This window comes from Macaca thibetana, chromosome 11 (assembly GCF_024542745.1).
Source record: "Macaca thibetana thibetana isolate TM-01 chromosome 11, ASM2454274v1, whole genome shotgun sequence".
NCBI classification, from domain to species: Eukaryota; Metazoa; Chordata; class Mammalia; order Primates; family Cercopithecidae; genus Macaca; species Macaca thibetana.
Window position 1 is genome coordinate 23,925,812 of NC_065588.1, and position 25,711 is coordinate 23,951,522.

Consider the following 25,711-nt stretch of genomic DNA (forward strand, 5'->3'; position numbering starts at 1 on the left):
TTTATTCAAATCGTTTTAATTTAAAAAGCAAAGGAAAAAATTCTGGCAAAAAAATTAAGAACTCTAAGATTTACTATTCCTTTTTACTTAACTAATATTCTTTATTAACTCCTAATTGTAATCCTGTGAGTGAAAAAGCTGTGTTAAAGCAACTGAACAATTTCAACTTATCTTGAGTTACACTGTTTCATTTCTCATGATTTCCATGCCACCAAAGGAGAAAAGAATAAGTAAAGCAACAACGGCTTGTCCTATTGCAGTGCAGAAAAATAATGCCTATAGTTCTCCTTCAAAACTTAAGCAATGAGAAGGTAAAACATGAGCAAACACATCTAATTCCTATCCCATTTACTTGGATACAGGATGCTTTTCTCTCCCTGAAAGCTGGAGAGCTATACTATATAAGGACTGAGAACTGACCTCCCTTATTTATACTGCACTGTTCCCAATATGGCAACCTCCCCATTTATGTGTTCACTAAGACATGGTATCTTGACATTAATGAAAAATCCTAAAGTCCTGGATGCAAGAAAATTAGGACTTAAAAAAAGAAAAAGTAGAGAAGGAAAACAGAACCCCAAAGGGGAGAGGGTGCATTTTGTTCATTTATATGGCTTTCTGCTCCCAAGTCTTCTACATGACTAATGTCACACTGTGCTATGTAAACCTCTCAGGCAAATTTTTACAAACAAAGCATAACTTCTCAGACAAGAAAGGTCTAAGCAACAGAGATTTAATTCCTGTGAAACAGCGAATCAATTCTTATCTATTAACACAGTAAATACCATAATAGGAGCACTGTCCTGTTATAATAAACAGACATGCTCAATTACTGTGTGCTTCTGCAGCTACTGATCTCTTCAGTAATTATACCATGCAATGAGCTCTACATTGATATTATATTAATGTGTGGGGAGGAGACAACTGAAATAATAATTAAATCAAGACTCAATATTTCAGTGGAGCTTACATAAGGCCTGAGAACAAAGGGTACATTTCTTAGAAGGAGATTAAAAAGGTGATTTGTAAGATATCTCCTTATCGGTTTCTAAGTAAAAGGTTTACATATAAAGACTATCTTGAAATTCTAGTCTCTTAACTGTCCATTTCAAATTAAACTGTCTATCATGTTTCATAATCACCTGTATTTGTCATATTAATAGCAATAAAAACTTCAAAAATTATTTTACATAGAGAATTTACAATCAAAAGAGAATGGTAAATAGAAAACTTTTTCTACAGAGACAAACAAAAGGATAAAGTTCAAGGAAAGTTCCTTACCCCTTTGCAGAACTGTCAAACAACTTCTATTGACCAAGAATAGCACACAGTAAACACACCAAACAAAAGAATTGATGAAAGATGTATTTACTTGTTCAGGGCCTTTATTTTTCTTTCTATTTCATATACACCCACACTGAACAGTCTGCATTGTGTTAATAAATAACCAGCAGCAACTAAGTGAACAGAGGAGGGGTTTCCACGTTGCTGTCAGGTACCAGACAGTTGCTTGGCACTGTGGATACAGTTCTCTACATGTGAGCTGCATGCCCACATAAAAGAGAGAGGATATAGGTTAATAGATGGATCCTTTAAAATATTAAATGTGATGGAAAGAAATGGAGAAGAAGCTGAAAAAAAAATAGTTTTTATAAAAAATTGTCTAACTCTTTCAATTTGGGAAGGAGCAAATCAATTTTAGGTACCAGGTCCTGCCGGAGCAATATTTCACCAGATTACTGGCTGTGGTTATTCAGAGATCAACTGAACTATCATCTCAACTCTTCAACATTTAGGAATTCTTCATTACTTTATTTTTCAAATGGTTTCTAATGTGGGTTCTATGAGTTATTCCATATACAGTTATTCTCCACATAACAACATTAATGTCAATGACAGACCACGTATACAGCAGGGGTCCCATAGATTATAATACTGTATTTCTACCGTACCTTTTTATGTTTAGATACACAAATACTTACTTTTGTGTTACAATTGCCTACCGTATTCAGTTCAGTAACATGCTGTACAGGCTTGTAGCCTAGGGGCAATAGGCTACACCATCTAGTCATGTGTACGTGAACTCCATGATGTTTGCACAAGGGCAAAATCACCTAAGGACACATTTCTCAGAATGTATTCACATTGTTAAATGATGCATGACTGTGTGTGTATGTGTGTGCATGTGTGCACATGTATGTGTATAAAACTCAGATGTAATTATAAAATTCTAAATATATTTTTCTATATCATTTTAAAAATACAAGAAGAGTGTAAATAATACACATGAATTGGGAATAAACTGCACAAACTCAGAGGTCAGTGCTTTAGAATTTACCTTATTCATGACATTTAATACACAAATGAGAAAAATATTGTGTTGTGTCAGTCTGTGCCATTTTCAGTATTCTGAGCTTATACTCATAAAACTTTGTGTTTAAATGTCCTGTGACAGCCCAAAAACAATCAGAGTAGAAGTAAAGTCATATATATGCACTTATTATCTCATACATGACTTCTATATAATGTGTAAATGAATGAGCTTGGAAACAATTAATGTAAAAGATAGATGAATAAAAGTTGCTTTTCAAATTCAGGACATCAAAAAAAAAAGAAAAGCACTTATTCTTAATTTCAAACAAGATCTTCTCCTAAGCCTCCAAAGTTGGTCATCCAAAAAAATGAGAGCAAGGAGCACAATCTGGTTTTCGAAGATTATCAAAATGTAAGATGGGCTATCTTAATCATCCAAAATGCCCAGGTCATATGCTCATCCTGTTCTGCCCTAGCCTCGTTGCTCCTTCACAATGCTGGCCATATTTGTCCTCAACATCAAGAGTAGTTCAGACGGGTACACTGGGAGTCCTTGAGGTGTCAGAACTCTGGGAGCAGGTGGCAAAGGAAATTCTGAGTGAGCTCTCCACTGACTCTAGTGCTGTCCATGCCTTTCCCATAAGCAACTCCTATTTAAAAAGAAAAGACCAAGCATCCACTAGAACCAACCCAAGCAGGCCTATTTAATTAGGGCAAATGCTTGATATCCACTTCTTCATGTTAAACATACAGCCACACAGGCCTAGGAGGTCTGATTAATTTTAATATGCACGGTCCTGACAAGTGCCTCAAGGGTAACTGAGTGAAAAACACACATGCACGCACAGACACACAAAATCCTCCAGCTAGTCTTGACAAATCCGTTTCAGAAAAAATGCTATGTACGCTGCCCAGATTAGAGTGTTACTATTCAGCAAGGGCCTGGACCTTTAATGGGAGGGAAAAGAGGCCTCAGAAACAGGTGGCTGGCTCTTCACTCTCGAATAAATGATATCCCCAAAAGCTGTGGCACATAAGCAACAAGAGAGACTGGCACATTCTCCTCATGTTTATTTGTAAATGTAGAGTCTGGGTCAATGGGTCTTCTTTAAGTGATCTATGAATTGAAACTGAAAGTCTAGAACTGCTAGTTTCAGTGAAGGATAAGAAAACGAGTACACCATTTATCTGAGGGGCTTAGAAAGTACTAGAAATGCTTGGGTAAAGAGAGGTTTGGAATGACTTATATAGTTCTGTTAGTAGACAGACTAATGTATGAGCAGGAATCAAACACATTCCTTTTTATTGAGTCAAATAGCCAAATAAGAAAAGAATGATGGCTTGATTATTAAGACAAGATGAAGAAAATGAAGGCTGTAATCTTAAATATCATTACATTTTATTAGCAAAAGTACAAGCTCTAGTTGAAAAGAAAAATAGAAGCTTTCTGGGACAAATGATTTTCTTGTACAGACAACACTGGAACTCAGCTCCAGGACCTGCTATATAAAGATCACCAAGGGCAATCTCTGAGCCTTTACGATCCAAGCCAGAGGTATTTAAGGAAAATACAAATTAATTTCCTATAACACTAATGAAATAAACAATATCAGAATAAACTGCTATGATGGATACCACTTGAAAAGGAGATGACAGTGAACAAGTTTCACTTTGGTGTTGAAAAATTACCAGGCTTCAAACTCAGCTAACTCAGTGCTAAAGTTAAAACACTTATTCCTGAAGAAATAGGCTCTACAGCATTTGAGGGTGTCTTCTTGTCCTGACCTTTAAAAAATAAACTCTTTTCTTTATCATCATTTTATGAGTGTCGATTTCCATACAGTGGTGCTTTTGAAAAGGGTGCCTGGAGGTTAGACTCTAGCTTGCTCAACAAGAAGAGAGACATTTTTCAGTGACAGACTGCATAGATGAACACATAGCCACAATGCATTAGGAGTAGCCTCCAACAGCAGCGGGAGTGTGAGGAACGAAACTTAAAAGGGCTCCATTGAAAAGTACCCTTGTTTGTCCTTCAGTGGAACAGCACTTACAAAGCCTCTTCAACATGTACTTTGTCAAAAGGACAGTGAGTAACTAAACAAAAGCAACTCAAACCTCTGCCAATTAAAGTATCTTTAGGCTTTTCCCCTGATCCGTTCACTTTTTATTTTTCCCACCCCATCAAATGTGATTTTAAAACAAGAGTGAATTTCAAAGTGCCCTCTTCTTTGCCCAATTAATGGATGCTTTGGGATTTTGAATTTAAGAAAGCCAATCTCCACAATTTCCCCATAAAAATAGTAATTAAAAAGTTGGTAAGATTAACGGGTAAATCTGAATCTCCAGTTTAACTTGCCTGTTGATGTAATATGGTTCAGTTTAATTTCTAAAGGGCTGCTCAACAACAGACATTTAAATGATAAGAACAAGCATTGTGATTTATAATGTCAACTCAAACATCAAACATGCAATGCCTGTAGAGATGTTCACAAGGCCAAATATCCTGCAGCAGGGGCCTGCCTTTTCTACAGAATAATTACATGTAATTCTGTAGCACACCACAGATGAAAATATACTGCTAATAATACCTTCTTCAGGACCCATAAAATAAGTCTTAAAACAGGGAAATAAACTTTTATCTGTTTAGAAGATCTAATGGTTTTATAGGTCAAAACATTTGTAATAAAAATTAAAAGGACATTAACATACTTTAAGAAACACAAGTATCATAGAAGGTGCAATCAATTAAAGTGAATTATTTTTGTGACAGATGCAGATATCAAAAAGATAAACAATAATGTTGATTTTTTCTAGTTTTGAAAGGATAAATAATGAGCAATGGATATGTTACTGTTTTTTTTTTTCATAAACATCCAGGAATAAACATAAAACTGTCTAATCCAATTCCACAAATGGTACAGGTGGGATTAAGTGGGTGTGTTAGGATATTTGCCTCCAAGAATTTGTATTGCATTGCACAGTACAAAGGAGAGAGGGATGGGTAGGGGAATATGAATGAAAATCCTGGTATTTCCTTTACCCAACAATGGTCTATACTCTATAGATGATCCTGAGGGTGAAGGCTTGAGGTCTGCCTCCATATATACCTTTTGAAACTCATTGCATTATTTGCATTAGTTCTCAGAAGAGAACTCTTTTTTTTAAGTCCATACTAAAGGCAATGAACTGTTTCATGTAAAGTAACACTAGGTAAGTTTGGTAATAAGTTATGCCTTTAGGGTCTTGAAATATAAAATTGTGAGCAAAGATTTTCTGAAGAAGTTCAGGGAAAAAGTTCTAGTTGTTTAAATAATGATAAAGTCTAGTTCTCGTAGAAACAAAAATTTCACAAATAAATGCAGTTTCTCACACACAAGGAGCACACTCATCATGGCAAAACAATTTTGGAGGTGTAGGCGTCATGCTCAGAAGGAAGAACACTGACAGATACAGATGCTAAATAAAACCAAGCATATGTGGGATCTGAAAGGGGAACTACACACACACACACACACACACACACACACACACACACACGCGTGCGCACATGCGCACACTCAGGCACACAAAAGGAAGGAAAAGAAAAAAGTAAAGTGATGGGTTGGGGGAAATAAACCACGTAAGGGAAAGCTAAAATCTTAGAAACTGAAAATGTGGGCTTCAATTATATTTCTTCAGCTCATATTCACATTTACTGTGGAAACAGAAATATCACAAATCCACAAATCCAACGTTAAAACTGCCCTTTCTGGTTTCACACTGGTCACAAGTTTCAATTTAATCCCTGTCAATTTAGAAAAAAAAAATTTTGGAAAGTGATTGCTCATTTAGGCAACTGCCTAACTATATATTTATTTGGGGAAATGTATATAAACTTCAAAGTCACTACCTGTCTCAGGATTTTTATGACTGTTGAGTTCGTTATTGTTCTTGTTGTTGACTACGTATCCTAAATTTCCAGATATTTGCAGCTCTGAATCCCAAAGTTTCAGTACATAAAAGTATGCTTGGAAAGGAGCATATTTTAACTATATAATATTAAGAACATGTAAAGGAGAATTATATTGAAATATATAATGTTTCTGGTATATCTAAAGTAACAATGTTTCAAGGTAGCCAGAGTGAAATAGTGACAATAACTGGTACAATTCCAAGTTGTTTATAATTTACAAAATACTTCGATATACATCACTTCATTTGTCTCCTTCAATAATCCTCTGATGAAAGTAGGGCAGTTAGCATTGCCAACTGAGGGCAGATAATTATTACATTAATACAATTATTATAGCGAATTAAAGGCAAGTAAATATAATTTTTTACAATATGAATTATAAGGTAGAAGCTCACTTTTAAGCAAAAAAAAAGCCCCTTACTTTAAATTAAAATTTGCATTTCCTGCAAATGATGCAAAATTCAAGAACCAAAATAGATAAAATTATACTTCCAAATATTGCTAAATATCTGCAAATTATCCCCTCAAAATTGATCAGAGACTAAACTACATAAATGTTAAATTATAATCACTTAGTAATCAGTGGCAGACTCAGGACTGAAACTCAAACACTGAATACTAACAGTCTAATTACTCTTTTTATATTGTGGATTCATTTGAAAACCAAAGTTATGGATTATCTCCCCAAAAATGTACAAATACATTTATTTTCATCATTTTGCAAACTATTTCCAGGATTTATAAAGCCTCTGAAGAAACTCATGAATCCTGAATCTGGAAACTCTGCTACCTCTGAGGGAAGCTGTTAGACACCTTGGAAGACTCGAAGGAACAGGAAAGGTCTTAACAGGAATATTACATTTCTTTCACCATATCCCCTAAGAAGAACTAGGAAAGGAGAGGTCATAGGGGGAAAGATTCGATAATAAAATTGCCCCAATCTGGAGCCCATCATAAGAAATACAAACTGTATACCAGCTCTATTTACCTAGAAAAGGGTGCTTGTCTCCATTATGTTGAAACACTATTAAAGAACAAGTTATAGCTTTAAATTCTGGAAAATTTTTCAAAAATCAAGCCAATTCACTTCTCACTTTACCTATAGCAATTGAAGAGAATTATTATCTATGGCCACTAATCCATAGAGAATGTTACCATATCTTCTTAGAGAAGTGTGCAATATTAAAGTCATTTAAAAGATTAATGTAAATATAAAATTTTCATTTGTGTAAAAATCACTTCATGTGTGTATTTTAGTTTTATATCTTGGGTATTAAAATACCTTACTTTATGACTTAGGAGAATATTTTAACCTCTAAGTCACAGAAAAAATGGAAAGAAATGATCTTAAAATTCAATAAGGATAGGGATATACATATGAGAAGAAGGTTGGAGAAGATGGAATAAATGAGTCAAACAGGTAAGGAGATAAAAGAAGAGTGTGAGGATATATTGAAAAAGAGAAAGGCAGAAATTGATTAAAAAGACAAATGACACCTAATCAGTTTGTAGGGGAGAGTTAACAAGGCTATAAAATGTCAATTAGTAGGCTGACAGTCATCCATAGTTAAGAGAAACAAACACCTCCAAAGTCCCAAGCCCATTATTACAAAGCGAAGCCCAGAGAAATCAAGAACACTTTATTTAGACAATCACATGCTATTATAGAAGACAGAATGTAAACAAACAATAATAATGTGGTAAGAACTATAGAGATGAGTTACATTAGCAGTGTTGACTGACCTGAATTCTGACAAGGTTGTTTGAGGAAATCACTGAGTCTTAAGAAGTGAATAAAAATTCATCAGGTAGATAAGATAGGAAACGACATTTAAGGCAGTGGAATGGCATATGAAACAGCACAGTAATATTAAAAATAGAGAGTGTTGAGAGAACTACATGCGATTTGACAAGACTGCATGACAACATATACTTTGAAGAGTGGTGGAAAATAAGGTTAAAGGGGAACAATAGGGTAGAGTCAGATCACATATGATTTTGTAGTCAGTGCTAAGGAATTTTTAGCTGATAGTACTTTCGTTCTAATTCAAGTTCCTCCATATAATAACATGAGCAAATCAAAAGTCTTGTTTACTCACTTTTAAGATAAGAACTTATACTAATTTAAGAGCTTTTGAAGATTACATGAAATAGCACACATAATACCTGGCAGGAGAGTTGGACATTTGTTAAGGTCTCTCCTCTCCTTTACCCAAGGCAACAAGAGGGCAAAACTGAAGCAGTAGAAACATTCTTTCCGCAAATATTACACTTCCTTCAAAGGTAAGGAGTTTAACATTGCAGAAAAAACTGACAAATAAATGAACAATTTTATTTGAGTAAGGATAACAATGGAGGCAAATAACAGTTCTTAAAGAGGTAAAAAGGTGAAAATAGCACGTGTATACTACTTCTTAGCAGTTTAGGCTTGGGGACAAGAAGGATAGACTTGTAGACAGAAGGGATGGAAATCAACGAAAAGTGAGTTGTGTTTGCTGTGGCTCTAGCAGGAAGAAACTTAACTGTGTGTATAAGCTGAAATGACCATTTCAAAGAGATGCTAAAGGTGACATAGACATGAATATAGAAAGATTAAAATAAGAAGCCAGTTAAAATCTTGTTTCTATAAGGATTCTATTTTAATTGAGATTTCTAAGGTTCTTGTCATCGTAAAAATTATTTTCACCTAAACTGTAATTAGCCTAAAGTCTGAATGAAAATCAAGTTTAAATCAGACTCCTCAATTTAACTGCTGATCTACGTTTACGACCACTCCTGGACACCTGGAAGTTGAGAACACAGAACATTGATGGATACTTATCTACCTTTACTTATTGGCGAAATTAACATAGTTGGTTGCCTTCTGTTTGTTAGAATTTAATGAAATAGTCTTTAAAACTAAGATGGTAACACTATTTCTAAAATATAAAAAAAAAAGCAAAAAAAGAATATCTGAATGTATGATGTAACTGAAAGGGAAAAAGGGAACCTGGACCCATAAATCATGGACTGGATTCTTGCTTTAGAGTTAGCATCAACTGCTGTGTGAGCTCAGTCATATGTATCTCTGTCTTGGTCTTTGTCTTTCTAAAATGAGAATGGAGTCCTAAAATGTATCTATGTTTCACTCAAATTTTTAATTCCTATTATTCCACAATTATTTTGCTCTCAGACATTTTTCTAAAATGAATTTTTTATTAAGGTATCCTCCAAGGCATTATTTTTGAGCAGTAAAAACTGAGTTAATCTCCCATTAAAAGTTTGTGGAAAATTGATCACTATAGAGGCATAAGAAATTTACTGTAGTAGAAAACTGTTAATCACTACTATTATGCAATACTATTAAATATTTCAGATAATATATTATTCAATATTTAAAATTTAGATACACATGTGTGAAAAGATAAAAGTAAATGATTATTTGGTAAAATCTCTCATTGGAAGGAACAGCAGTAAGTATTGGTTAAGGGCATAGATTCTAGTCTAAGGTTGACTTTAGGCTGAAAAGTGACCCTGACTTGGTCACTTTAAAACATATTTAATTATCAGTTGCCTCATCTGGAAACGGAGATAATAGGAATCAGGATATTGATTCCTATTATCCCTGAAACTGGAATGGCTATGCACAGGAGCCCTGGTTACACGGTTTTCATCAAGACTGAAGGAAGCATTTTACATAAATTACTTAATATTGTAGTTAACACATAATATACACTTAATACATGGTAACAATTTATATATTTATATATAGCAATTTATATGTTTTATGCATTTCCCTTCAATACGTAATTATTTATTCAATGTCTTGATACAGGAATTATAGATTTTATGTGTCATATAATGTCATATTAAATTTCATTATCACTCTTAACTGTTAGGTTTAATAGCTGAAGACCAACTGATAGACCGTAGTTATTACAAAATATAAAGTAACTATGTAACATAGGCCAGATATTTAAAACCATGAATATACTATGCACTTTAGCATTCCAGTCAGTTAAAGTGACACTGGATAAATAAGAATAAATAAGAATCAGAGCTTTTTGTGTAATGACAGGGAAAATTTCTGATAGAAAAAAAAGATGCAAACCAAATATATCAATATATTATTCTCCTATTTATAAGTTGCAAAATATTTTAATTAATCTCTTGAAAAATAGGCTGGCTAAAATAAAAGAGAGCTGTCTTTTCTTCAACCCATATGCAAATCTAATTTTCTTTGTAACCATTTCACCTCAGTGGCCTCCTTTTGTATGGCACACTATTCTTTTCTAACTTCTGAATTTGTGTTAGTTTGCTGTTGGCAGGGGTAAGGTCGGAAATAATACGGACTTTCTATTGAAATCTGCTTCCCCCCCTCGATGAAAGGAAGCAAAGACATGAATATGGCACCCTCATAATGATTTAGCTGGGGCTTAATGAAATTTTCATCACAACCTGCTGTTCATTTTAATGGCCTTTGAAAAACAATGGAAAAAATAGCTTGAGGGAAGAAAAGATTTTTCTGCGGCATATATTTGTGAGCTTAACATTTAGTTACATTCACTCTACCTTTGCTTCCCTCATCGTCATGATGTTGTTCCCATTACAGAGCTATGAAAATATTTGGTAGTTTTTAGAGTATACGTTTTTTAGTTATTTTGTTAAATTTACTCGTAAGTATTTTATTCTTTCTGATACTATGGTGCATCTCACAGCTTTGGAACATTTGTGCTGTACGTCGTGTCATTGTCCTGATGCTCAGATGACGTAAGGTTTTGGTGACTATTCTCAGGTCAAATCATACCCTTTGATTAATGAAGTCATTTAAGTCAATGTAGCTTTCCAGTTGTTGGAAGAGGCGTATACATCTCCATATATATATAATATACATAATATATATTTATAAATATATTTATATTATATATATTTATATTTATATGTAATATATAACATATATTTATATTTATAATATATAATATATGTTTATATTATATATTATATTAAATATAAATACCCATTCTTCTTTCTTTGTAATTTAAAAAAACAAAATTCTGTCAACATTCTACTATTCTTTTTTATGATACAATTTTTGCTTTGTTACTGTCTCTTTTTTTGATGATTAGATCATTGCCTTACTCAAATACATAAATTACTCCTTGATGCATCTCTCCCATCATCGCAGTTATTAAATAAACATTCTTGTCATAGCAAATTCTCAGTAAAATTGAGTCTATTTATAGTTTTGTATATTCAAAGTACACGTCAAAGAATCTTGTGTATGTAAACATAAATGCATCTTAGTGGTTCTATGTTTATGCTAAAATTACCTTTCTGAAACTAACACTTTTAGATGCTTGCTTTTTGCAATTTATATTCCAATCTTTCATAAATATTACCTCTGTATTTTCTCTTTGTCTTTATTTACCAAGTCACTCCTCAGCTCAGCTTTTAACATATTTGTAGAGAGGAAAGTACAAAAGGTACATTGTTGTAGGAAATAAAATAATAAAAACATTCTCATGTTCAGATACAATAGTGACGTTTGTTTGTGTCTACCCTTCCTGCTATGGATGCTCTATTGCTCTATTTCTTCTTTTATACCCAAGTTATTCTTACTTGATATTACCCTTTTCTAATTCCCAGTAGTTTTTTTTTTTTTTTTTTTTTTTTTTTTTTTTTGAGACGGAGTCTTGCTTTGTTGCCCAGGCTGGAGAGCAGTGGCACGATCTTGGCTCGCTGCAACCTCCCCCTCCGTGGTTCAAGCGATTCTCCTACCTCAGCCTCCCAAGCAGCTGGGATTACAGGTGCCCAACACCATGCCCAGCTATATATATATATATATATATATATATATATATATATTTTTTTTTTTTTTTTTTTTTTTTTTTTTGTATTTTTAGTAGAGACAGGATTTTACCACATTGGCCAGGCTGGTCTCAAACTCCTGACCTCAGGTGATCCTGAGCATCACTTGAGCATCAGGTGATCCGCCCACCTCGGCCTCTTAGAGTGCTGGGATTACAGATGTGAGCCACTGCGCCTGGCCCCCAGTACTTCTTAATGTCTCCTGCTAAGAAAAGTAGGTGGGGGAGGTATCTATCTCCTGCACTCTTTTCTCTTGGGACTTACTCACTGGGCTTGGCATGTCATACACTTCCAAATTAAGTGTCTACGTATCCACTTAGAAGTCAATATGATACAGTGGGGGAATACCAAGGCCATATACCAAATTTCCATAGAGAACATCATCTAAAGCTAAACCCCCAAAAGCTACTTTTAAAATACAACACATACTATCACAAAGCTGGTTCTTGGTAGACCTCAGCCCTGAACTCTGAAGGCACCTCAAATGAAAATTAAAAATTAACATGAGAGGGAACCACTTGCTAACTCATTCTATGAAGCCAGCATTAGCAACTAAAAACAGATAAAGACATTACATAAAATGTAATGTTGTATCTCATAAACATAGATGTAAAAATCCTTAATAAAATATTAACTGATCAAATCCAACAATATATAAAAATAATTATAAATTATAATCTAGTAGGATTTATTCCAAGTTTGCAAAGTCTGGTTCAACATTTGAAAAGCGTATCACATCAATGGTATAGTGAAAAATAAGCATATATCATATCAATAGATACAGAAGAAACATTTGACAAATTCTAACAAATACTTATAATAAAAACTCTCAGCAAACTAGGAATAGAGTGGGGCCTTCTCAACTTGGTAAAAAAAAAATTACAAAAATCCCACAGCTAACATCATACTTAATGGTGAGAATTAGATGCTTTCCCCCTTATAATCAAGAACAAGGCAAGGATGTCCCCTCTTACTACTCTTACTTACTCAACATTGTACTGGAACTCTTAGCTAATGCAAGAAGACAAAAAAAATAAAATAAAGTTCACATCTTGAAAAGGAATAAATACAATTGTCTTTGTTTGCAGATAACAAGATTGTCTATGTAGAAAATTTCAAGGAATCAGTAAAAACCACTAGAGCTAATAGTGAGTCCTGACAGGCCAAAGGATGCAAGGGCAATATACTACAGTTAATGTCCCATATTTCAGCAACAAACAATTGAAATATAAAATTAAAAAGAATATAATTTATATTTACATTTAAATTTTTCTATCAAAAAAGAAATAGGTATAAATGTAACAAAGAATGTTTAAGATCTATATGTGGAAAACTATGAAACTCAATAGGCATCATTAAAGATCTTCATAAATAGAGAGAGATTTTATGTTCATAAATATGATAACTTGGTATTTTTAAGGTGTCAATTATTCCCAACATAATCTACAGGTATAACACGATCTCAATACAATTCAAGTAAGTTATTTTGTGGATATCAACAAATTGATTCTAAAGTCTACAAGAAAAGGTAACAGACTGAGGATACCAACACAATATTGAAGAAAAAGAAGAAAGTTGGAGGGCTGACACTATCCAACTTCAAGACTTATTATCAAGCTATGGTAATCATGACAGGATGATACTGGCAAGAGAACAGACCAACTGATCAATGGAACAAAATACAGAGGGCAGAAATAGATCCACACAAATACGTTCAATTGATCTTTGGCAAGGAAAAAGGCAAGTCAATGAAGAAATAATGGTCTTTTCAACAAATGGTCTTGGAATAAATTGGACTTCTATATGCAAAAAAAAAGCAAAAACAAAAACAAACGAACAGAAAAACCGAATGAATGCAGGCACGGAACTACCTTTTACAAAATTTAACTCAAAAGGGATCATAGACCTAAACTGCAAAATGAAAAACTATACAACTTCAAGAGACAAGATAGGAGAAAATCTAAGTTACCCTGGATTACGTGATGATTACTTACAGACATCAAAAGCATAATCCATGGAAAACAATTAATAATTAGATTTTATTAAAATTAAAATGTTTATTCCTCAAAAGACAATGTTAAGACAATGCAAACACAAGCTGCAGACTGGTAGAAATATTTGCAAAACACATTTCTGACAAAGAACTTGTATATAAAATATACTCAGAACTCAAAAAACTCATTGACAAGAAAATGATTCAGTTAATAAATGCACAAAAGATCTAACCGGCCACCTCATCGAAGGCATATAAGCACACAAAAAGATGCTGAACATTGCTTAAAATTAGAGGACTACAAATTAAAACAATGAGAGATACCATTATACACTTATTTGAATGAATAAAATAAATGGACAATATCAAATTCTGATGAGAATGTAGAACAACAGAAACTTAACATTCATTCCTGGTGGGAATGCAAAATCTTACAGCCACTTTGTAAGATAGTCTGGCAGTTTCTCCCAAGGCTACAATATAATGTTCTCAGAAATTCCAGCATTCATATTCCTAGGTATTTCCCCAATTTGGTTGAAAACTTATGTCCACATAAAAAACTGCATGTGAGTATGAATAGAAGCTTTATTCATAATAACCAAAAGCCAGAAGCAACCAATATGTGCTTTGATAGGCAAAAAGTATTTATAAAATAGTGGTATATTCATACAATGGAATATTGTTCACTGATAAAAAGAAATGAGCTATCAAGCTACAAACAGCTGTGGAAGAACCTTAAATTACTGAGTGACAGAGCCAGTCTGAAAAGTCCCCATGCTGTATTATTCTGATTATATGATTTTCTAGGAAAGGGAAAACTATACATAGTAAAAAGATCAGTGATTACTTGGGATTCTGGGGAAGAAAAGAGGGATGAATAGGTGAAACATAGGATAGTTTGGAGTAGTGAAGGCTATTCTACATGATACTGTCAGTGCTAAATAAGTGACAATATGCATTTGTCAATGCATACTGCATTATACATTGCACATTTCTATGCATTTGTACATATAAATGTATAATACAACATAATAAGTGAACCTTAACATAAATAAATTTAAAAATATCATTGAGGAGTATGAGGGACACCAGTAAAGAATACAGAACTAATTTAACTGTATTAAAAATATATGAAACAATTTCACTGAATGGGGTGGGGGAAAAGTAAGTTACCTTAGTAACTTTGGAAATGAATGGAATCTGTAAGACTAAAAGCAAAAGGACCCATACACTGTACCCTAGTTGACAAAGATATTTCCTATGGTAGTAGCAGTTAATTATTCTGATACTCTTCTACATGTATACTAGAAGTAAACAATTATATAAATGAGTGGTGGTTAGTAGGAGCCATATTTCTCACTGTTTGGGTGGAAATGTACAGATCAACAAGACATGAAGCTTCAATAATCCATGCAGAAACAGATTCAAGTTAGAGACATTAGTAAGAACTCACGTTCAGCTTAATATAGACAAACATGGAAATATTTATAAACGTATACATACATAGGTTAACATACACACATATATTTTCATTGCTCTGTCCGCTTAGAGGCCCTAAAAGAAATGATACATCAGAAGCAAGGAGTATACCCAGCATCCAGATCTTGCATTCTAATATTCTCCAATAAAAGGAGCCAGAGCTTCTTAGAGATATGGATGGTTCTAGCACTGGAGCAAGAAATATACAAAATAAGCCCCCAGTATCTTAACAGTGTCAGAAAGAAAAGAAGTGCTAAACTAATAATAATCATTATCACAACCACAATGGTGGTACGTAAAAATGACACACAAAATATAACATAATATTCGTGAATCCATACTGATGTAAAAAATGATTGAATGAAATAATAAATGGTAGAGAAGAGATAAATCTCCCATGTAGAAAAATCCAAATAAATTATGTAGACACTCCGGCTCTAGTAACACAACTCCCTATTCCTTAAGTGTGGCTTACACAGAGCTCCTGCCCTCCAAAGAGTATGGTGTAGAAAGGGGACAGAGAGCGAGTTTACAATGGAGAAACTTGCAAAACACTACTTCAGCCAATGAACAAGGTCAACACCTTAATTTCTTAATTTCTTAATTACATAGAAAGTATGTAACTGATATGAGATGACAAATATGGTATTTCACTTCTGTGGTCTTTCTCCCAAAACTCCAAATCTCATCTGATTGAGACAAACATCAGACAAATTCCAATAGAGAGATGTCCTGCAATGTATCTGAACAGCACTCCTCAAAACTCTGAAGGTCATTGAAAACAAGGACATTCTGAGAAGCTGTCTACAGCCAAAAAGAGCCTAAGAAGACATGACAGCTAAATATAATGTGTTACCCTTGATGGTATCTTAAAACAGAAAAAGCACACTTGGTAAAAACTAAAGAAGTTTAAATCAACTCTGGACTTTAGTCAATAATAATGTATCAATGTTGGTTCGTTATTTTAACAAATATACCATACTAATGTAAGATGTTAATAAGAGAGGAGACTGTGTATAAGGATGGAATACATGGGAACTCCTACTATCTGCTTAACTTTTCTGTAAATTTAAAACAGTTTTTTAAAAATAAAATGAATGTATGAATTATAATGGTAAATCATGGTCATACTTTAGAATATTTGAAAGTCATTTCTTTTTTTTTTTTTTTTTTTGAGACAGAGTCTCACTCTGTTGCCCAGGCTGGAGTGCAGTGGCCCAGTCTTGGCTCACTGTAACCTCCCCCTCCCAGATTCAAGCTATTGTCCTGCCTTGGCCTCCTGAGTAGCTGGGACTATAGGTGCACACCACCACACCTGGCTAATTTTTGTATTGGGGTTTCACCATGTTGGCCAGGATGGTCTCGAACTCCTGACCTTAGGTGATCCACCTGCCTTGGCCTCCTAAAGTGCTGGGATTATAGGCATGAGCCACCGTTACCAGTCTTGGCAGTTATTTCTTTTTAAAGTATATTACTTGGCAGAAGATATACTCATACTATAATTCTAAATGAAATAGGAAGCACAATACTTTAAAAGTACAGATACTCTTAGACTTATGATAGGATTATGTCCTTAAACACTTTGTAAGTTGAAATTACCATTAAGTCAAAAATGCATTTAATTCAGCTAACCTATTGAACATCATAATTTAGCCTTGCCTACCTTAAACTTGCCCAGAACACATATGTTGTTACCCCACCATAGGGCAAAAATCATCTGGCAACACAACGTACTGTGGAGTATCATTGTTTACCCTCTTGATTTGTGGCTGACTGGGAGCTATGGCTCCCTGCCGCTGCCCAGCAATGAGACAGAGTATCCTACTGCATACACGAAAATATCAAAATTCAAAATTTGAAGTGTGGTTTTACTGAATGCGTATTGCTTTTGCCCCATCTTAAAGTTGATAAATCGTAAGTGGATCCATGGTAAGTTGGGGACCATCTGCATAAAGCTAATCATAAAAAATTAGCAGAATACATAAAAATAAACACTAAAAAATACATCCTAAGGATAGGAATCCTATTAACCTCATATTAACATTATGAGGAAGTAAATAAAAATCACCTGCAGCTATGACTTCATGCAAAAATTTACGATGTAATCAAGTCTATTAAAATATCAAAAATATCAAAAAAATCAGATAAGATATCCCATTTTGCATGTCTCTAACTTCCTACATCTTTCAAAGAGGAGGAAAATTTTTTTTTTAAGTTTAGCATATTTCACAAGTATTCTAAACTGAGTTGCTGAAGCAGTATAAAAATAATTAAACATTATTGCTATTTCACACAGGAATAGCTACGACTTCAGGTGATTTTAATTTTCTTCCTTATAATGTTTTACTTTTAAAAAATAATTATTATAAAACTGTATTACTTTTAATATAAGGAAACAATCCACCATTTTAAAAACATAAGGTTGTCTGGATCCCCCTCAACACTCCATTTTTATCTCCATGAGAATGGGAGGACATGTAACAAAATATCCAAAATCTTTGGCTGACAAGAATATCTTTAAAATTCTTTCCAATTCTCAGATAATGAGAACTGCATAAATTTTAACCAAAATCCAGATCCCAGCTATGCATTTGGTAGGGAACCAGAATATTTAATTGTCACATGACTGCCACATACACAGGTTAACATAATTTTGTGTCAGGTATCCTCATAATTTACCAGTGTCCTAACAGACTAGCAATGAGCCCAACTTATTGTTACACAGTATACATGCAGTGTATTTTTGTTATAAAGTGTGTCTGCACATCATTGTTTGTTTTAAATGTCCATCTGATTGAAACAGGAGGCATGTTCTTGTGTGCAATATGGTACTCATGCTTAGGATGGAGAGAGGTTTCAATAGGCGTTAGTAAGCATGTGTAACATAAAGGATGATTGTCAATTATGCACAAGTTTGTACAATTTGCAACAGTTATCTTATTGGCTTGTTTGCTTTAATTTTAAGATTAGTCCATTTGCATATTACCTGAAGGCTCCTATCAGGAACTATTGAAGAGATTTAGAGGATAAAATCTTAAAAGAAAGACTTTCTGGAAGTTGAACAAATAGGAACTTAAGCATTTCTAAAAGTTAAAGTATCTCTAATATGTAAATACATAATAGTCCTAACCATATTAATTTTTGACTATACAGGAAACAGGTAGGATAAGATTATTAATGTATAAAGGTTATGAAATGTAGTGAAATTCTACATTAATCTACAAGGGGAAAAAAATGGAGAGAAACAAACTAGACTGCAGATATTTGACAAGTAGGTTACTATTCCCGGCTCTGCTGCCACATTCTATTCTTGAATCATTTTCACTCAACTAATTTACTCATATGTGAAAATAACATCACAACATAAATTAATGATTTAAAAAATTGAGATAGACAGGCCTAAGTGTTTCTGAAAAAAATATACCAACCATCTTCATAGCCATAAGTTTCCATTTTGTCCAACTTAACTTTAAGAGTATAAATCAAAAAACAAATCAAGAAGCTAAAATCAAAGTATTAAAATCAGGACACAGCACCAACTTTGTTTTCTTTTCCAGCCTTTACCTTCCGGCTCGTTTTTGATGAGCTCTTCCATTTTCCTCTGCTTCAAGGTGTCAACAACATCAGCTAAACTGCCCTTGCGCCGTTCAGGAGTTCCCAGGGCCGTACTAGACAAGGACTCGCCACTCTGTCGCCCACCTTCTTCTGCCTTCTGAGGTGAGGTAGATGAGTTGTGTGGGGCAAATGAAGACATAACTTTATTGCCATCAACTTCCTGAAAGAGAAAGCAAAAGGACAAATAATTGTTTAAAATTCAGAAACTTAAAAAAAAATTGGTTATATGGCTTATTCAGCTGAAAGATTGAAAAGTGAAATGTCACGCTGCAAGAGGCAGAAAAACAAAGAAACTTCAAAAAAGAATAAATAAGTTTGCATGGTAGGACTAGAGTAAGTCAAAGATCTGTTCAAAGGAGAAATCAAAATTTGGAGATTCTCTCCTTTAAACTGAGTATAAATGACAATATAGTCTTATATGAAGCCTATATTATTAGATTTGTTTATTTTCCTGCTTTTGTTTGAGAGTCTCAGATTTTCCTATGGGTATTAAATGTAGTGATCATTTGTGTTAAACTTCCTGACTTTGTAATATTTAAACAAATATCATTACACACAATTTATTTTCATTTTCAGTAGCTGCCTCTTCTTGATAAATACTCTAATTAAAGTTTTAATTTTCTACCTCCCTCTCCTACTTTTAAGAAAGCATCCATCACATGGGTTATTTGACATCAGACAAGAATATTCCAAGTTCAATTTTGCCAATGCTGAAGACATTTTCAATTTCATTTGCTATATGAAGCACAGTTTCTGTCAATACTCTTTGCTATTTTGTATTTTAATCCTCATTTGCCCTATAAAATAAGGTCTGTTGCAGTGTTTGCTTCTTCATAATCACGTGAGTATGCGAATGAAAATAATTTATTGTACGGTTCTAAAATGTAAATATCTTTTTATAGTCTATTGTCATCATTTTCTCACATATTCTAGCACAACTCTGGTAATTTGTATAATATTTGGGGAATATTTTGTATAAAAGATACTAAGTTGATGTTTTAGAAATTATCAGGAGGAGTGATAATTAAATGATAAAGAAAAATTAATTTTCCTAAAGATTTTCCTTGTATAGTCTCTTACTTCCATAATCCTTTACCTTCCACAAAACAGACATCTTAAACATAAAGCTGTATCCTAAGATATTTGAGTCTCACCCTATTTCTTAATTCTGCAACAGAAATATTTCTTAATTCTGCAACATTAAAAGTTTGCATTAAAATATATTTGAATGTGTGCTTATTTAATATTCAGGATATTAGTTTATACCTGTTTGCACATTTCTTCTCTACCTATTTAAGACACATTAATACAATCTGTTGACTTCCAAAAAGTAACAAATCACACTGATTGATACGCAATGATTTTAAGGTTAATGCAATATTTTTGACTAGCTTAAAAATATGCTAACATACTTGGTTAAAAAACCATCAGTGTAATTTTAAAAAAATAGATTAAAAATAGAGATGTCAACACAAACATAATCTGTTAATATGATTTTTTTTTTTTTTTTTTTTTTTTTTTTTTTTTTTTTTTGCTGTTAGCAGATATTAGTGAGTACAGGGACAACAGGCTATGCTACAAACATCAGTTTGTTGCATGTGGCTGAGGCATTTGGGGAAGGCAAAAAAAAATGCGCAACAGAATCTTCCAAATTATAATTCTAAATCTCAAATGGCTTTCATTTCTCACAAACATTACAGAATATGCCTCTGACTAGCACTATGCCTTGAGTGAATATTTTATGGACAAAGTAGCTTATAACACACTTGGATTTAGAAATCAATGTACAAAATGTAACAATTACAAGCTCCTACAGGTTAAGTGAAAGTACACTTCTGGCATTATTAAAACCTACATATATATACAAACACATAAACACACACATACACATACACACCCCTAAAAAGAGCAATCACAAATTCATTCAGTAAATTAATAGGAATGTTTTTATGAATGGCCCATAACACACATTAGCTTAGTTTCATGTGCAAACCAGAATATTGCAAAACATCTGTACTAATTTTCCACAGATCTTTCTTCTCATTTCTTTCCAGGACCAAAAGCAGAAACATCCCAATGTTAGCTTCACTTTGAACCTTTCTCTATCTGTACTCTGCTTTCACATTATATGATGACAAACTTTAGAAACAATAATTGGGGAGCTGACCTTTAATTGTCATAATTGAACATTACAATGAAATCAAGTCTATCAAAATATCAAAAATGTCAAAAAATATCCAGATAAGGTATCCCATTTTGCATACCTCTAACTTTCTACACCTTTCAAAGAAGAAAAAAAATGTATGTTTTAAAGTTTAGTATATTTCACAAGTATTCTAAGCTCAGTTGCTGCAGCGGTATAAAAATAAATTAATTAAACATTATTGCTATTTCACACAGGAATATTTATCTTATCAGTATTTCACCTGCCTGATTACATTTCAGCCTCTGGCACTGTTAATCTCCTTAACAGTTTTATGTAGTTAACAGCTGTTTGAGCGTGGGACTCCATTGTTCATTTGCATGGTGAATAGCTTGTTAAGGAGTGGTAGCACAGTCTACAGTCAAGGAAATCCTATCTTTTTCAGAGCTCCTTCCCTGGGATTGCATTTGTCATACGTGAAGTAATGATTCCATGTTTCACTTCACTTTGCTGGCAGGTGAAATCAAGAGAACCAGCTAACATAGGCATAAGTGGTCCAGACCAGCAATATCTATTTAATCAAGTTTTGTGAATTCTAAGGGCATACCAGTACTTCGCAAACAAGTTCCCAGAACTGTGATATACGACCTCTAAAGTCTAATCATAAAAGAGGTTTCTCAATGTTCAGAATAAAGTTGATAATCTTCCTTTGTTATTTTTGAACAAGGTTTGCTTAATCTTACCCCTTTTGTTATCTTTGCAACCAATAGAAAAAGAGTCTGCCTAACATATGTATTCTCATTAAAATATCTTTTTAAAACTGAATTCTTGTTAATTCATTTTAAAGACAGAATATTGCTATGAAGACGTTGAAAGAAATATTATTTCCACCTTAATATTTAAACTCTAATTTACATGATGAGATAATTAAGAAGAATTAACTCATTTTATAAAAGAAGAGATTATATGAAATAACCAGATGCATGTGTTTCTTTTATTATTCAAATGACATTTCATCCTTGACTTCTGGCCTTAAGAAACATATTATTATGCTTACTTCTTGGCCTTATAAACTGAAATTAAGCTCATGCTTAGAAACATTACATTAATATTCCAATCTATCAGACAGTAATTGATAAGAATGATAGCAAATATGTATTGAATACTTTGTGTTAGGCACGGCTTAAAGTGCTTTACATGTATTAACTCAATTCTCATGGCAAGCCTAATTATAATTTCCATTTCATAGCTGGATAAACTGAGGCGGAGAGACTGAAGCACAGTATATGCTGAAAGTCACATGACTGCCAAAAGGTAGCGTGAAAAATCAGCCCCAACCTATTGGGCTCCAGAGCTCTCATGGACAAAGCCCTTATGGACAAAGTAGCTTATAGCATACTTGGATTTAGAAATCAATGTTATTATACCTCTTTCATCTATGTTTGTATCTATCAATGTTATGGGTGAACAAGACATTTGTCTTTTTAATAAGTATGAAAATGAGAGGTTTCCACTGCAATACGTTCAAGCCCTAAAGAAAACAAATGAGCTATATGTGTTTAAGTTAATTAAATCAACCACATTCTAGACTTATAAAGCTCTGTCCATCCAAATATCCACTGGTTTATATCATATTTTTTAAAATAAATTTTAATGTTTAAAGAATTATTTAAACCAAATATATAGATTTATATTTCTACATGACTAATCAGAGTAATGGTACTCAGTAGTCTGTTTTTGTAACTATCTTTATAAAATTTGTGAGCATCTCCAGCATTCTTTCCAGTAAAATTAAGTTTTGAATTTAGAAAAAAGCTAGTACAGAAGATCTGGACTATCATCAATTAGATTCTCATGAATGCATGTCCAGTAATTTGGGTACTGTACAGAGATAGCATAAGATGAACTACAGATACACAGAGAGGATGCTTTGGTGCTCAATAAGTTTTGATACAGTCATGTTCCTCTTCCAGCAGCGGGTCGTGATTTATAAAATATTACCAGGATTGCTGGGCATGGTAGCTCACACCTGTAATCCCAGCACTTTGGGAGACCAAGGTGGGCAGATCACAAGGTCAAGAGATCGAGACCACCCTGGCCAACATGGTGAAACCCCATCTCTACTATAAATACAAAAATTAGCTGGGCATGGTGGCACATGCCTGTAATCCCAGCTACTCTGGACACTGAGGCAGGGGAATCGCTGGAACCCACAAGGCGGAGATTGCAGAGAGCCAAGATCGCGCCACTGCACTCCAGCCTGGCAATAGAGCTAGACTCCGTTTACCCAAAAAAAAAAAAAAAAAAAAGAAGAAGAAGAAGAAGAAATCACCAGGACTAGGTAAAACAAAACTTCAAAAAATATCTTAAAAGCTATAATATTTGACTGTTCCTTAAATTCCATCAAAAGAGGATAAAAATATACCTTATTTCAAATGTTGAAACTAAATTTCACTACTTGTAATCTCTTCTGCCAAATTAGGAGTTACCAAATTGAATTTAGTTATAGAAAAAATGTAACCATTGTCTAAAGAGCTCTTCCAATTATTTTTCGAGTTATCTTGATTAAAATAATTTTTCATAAAATGTCTGCATGAAACCCTAAACCACACTTACTCCTTTGGGACTACTGATCCCTTGAAGATAGCTATAAATGCTATTTTAAACACATATGCACATGCATAAACACACACTCATGTGATTGCACACATAATTTCATAAAGTTTTACAGAGTTAACTTTATATGTTCATAGTTCCAGTTATGAACCTCCTCCAGGAAATTCGCTATGAACTCTTATGAACCATGGATTCCAGGTTAAGGAATGTATACCTGACCTAAATGTATACCTTCCCAGAAAAATAATATAAGCTCATCAATATAGACAATTAGGTGGTTTTAAAAAACCAGTTGCCTGCAAAAAAACAAGAAACAAAAAAAAACCTTATCAAGATTAAAGTGTATCTTTTATCAAGATAAATGTTTATCTTTTATCAAGATAAAAGTTTATTCATCTTTTATCAAGATGTTTATCTTTTATCGAGATAAAAGTTTATTTCAGGTATATATGTTAATATCTTAAAATTTTACTGCTCCAAAGATAAGCATTTGGAAAGAGATACATATTTTAGTTATTCTTTAAAGAGTAATAAATACGGCAATGATTGTTTTCTTATTCAGTAATCATCTTGTGATAATACACACAGAAATCTGAAATGCAAGACAGAATTGCTGACTTTTACAAATGAATTCTGCAATTTTGACAGCAAGTTTGATCAGCTCAATTTTCCAATATTAATATTCCTAAAAATGAGTTGTAAATATAAAAGAGATACATTGAGGCAAAACCAAGTTTACAAAACTCAATAGAGAACACTAAGAAATTTTCTCTGGTTAAGATGATCAAAGTCAGTACTCTGGGAGCAAGATATTGTCGGTTCCCAATAACTACAGAATAAAAGTCAGCACTTACAGACAGACCTCTGAAGAGTGTTTGTTATAATAATGATTATGGATGAAGTCATCCAATTTAAAACCTTTCCTTAATTTTTGTCTGAAAAATAGCTAATTGTACTTAGGTCCAGTAGTTCAAAAAGTGAAAAATAACAGAAGTACTTTTGTTTGGCCTATTTCAGTAGGTCACCTAGAGAGACAGCTTATCACAACTGGTCATCCCTGTATATTTGAAAAAGCCACTGATAATACCTTTGTAAAACTTCCAGATCAGCACTTACAACATCAGGAATCCTTAGTGCCTAAACAACTACAGGGTACACTACTTACGATTATAGATTTTAGATAAGTGGGCCTCGAATCTATCTTGGGATGGGGTCAGGAAGCTACATATGCGCATTTTTTAAAGTTCTCTAAAGAAGTGTGATGATCAGTGGCTAGGCTGGTATGCACTGGCCTAATCTAGACCGCTTACAAGCAAGTTAACAGCCAAGTCAGTTTTTAAGGAATGTTTATATTTTATATATTCAGTATTATTATATGATTGAAATTCTCTGAAAATTAGTATTCTGAATCCTTAGAAACATTTATTCACCACAATATTAAAAATGGGTAGAAATTCTAAAATACTTAAATAGGCATCTGCATCCTTTTTTCTCTATGAGCTAAGGAAAGCTCTAATTTCCTGAACTAATGAGTTCTAATTTTTTCTAACTTTCAAAGAACATTGGAGAAACTTTACATATTAATTTGTGTCTTTAATGCAGACGTCGCACACTCTTGGGGTAGACGGAATATTCTAGACAGTAACGGTCCTCATCCAGTTCAGGCAAAAAGATTATCATTTTATAAAAATGGCCCCATTACACTTCAAAAATATAATCCAGCCCGTATTTCAAACATTTCTTATGTATTTTG

At 33.4% G+C, this 25,711-nt stretch overlaps 1 protein-coding gene across 19 annotated transcripts in view; it reads right to left on the minus strand.

Annotated features, from left to right (window-relative positions):
• SOX5 (SRY-box transcription factor 5) overlaps positions 1–25,711 on the minus strand; it is a 1,034,891-nt gene that overhangs the window by 297,060 nt on the left and 712,120 nt on the right. For all 19 annotated transcript variants that reach the window (XM_050746696.1, XM_050746702.1, XM_050746700.1 and 16 more), the window contains one exon: positions 19,149–19,359. In XM_050746696.1, the coding sequence (XP_050602653.1) occupies positions 19,149–19,359 (211 nt within the window). The remainder of the gene's footprint in view (positions 1–19,148; positions 19,360–25,711) is intronic.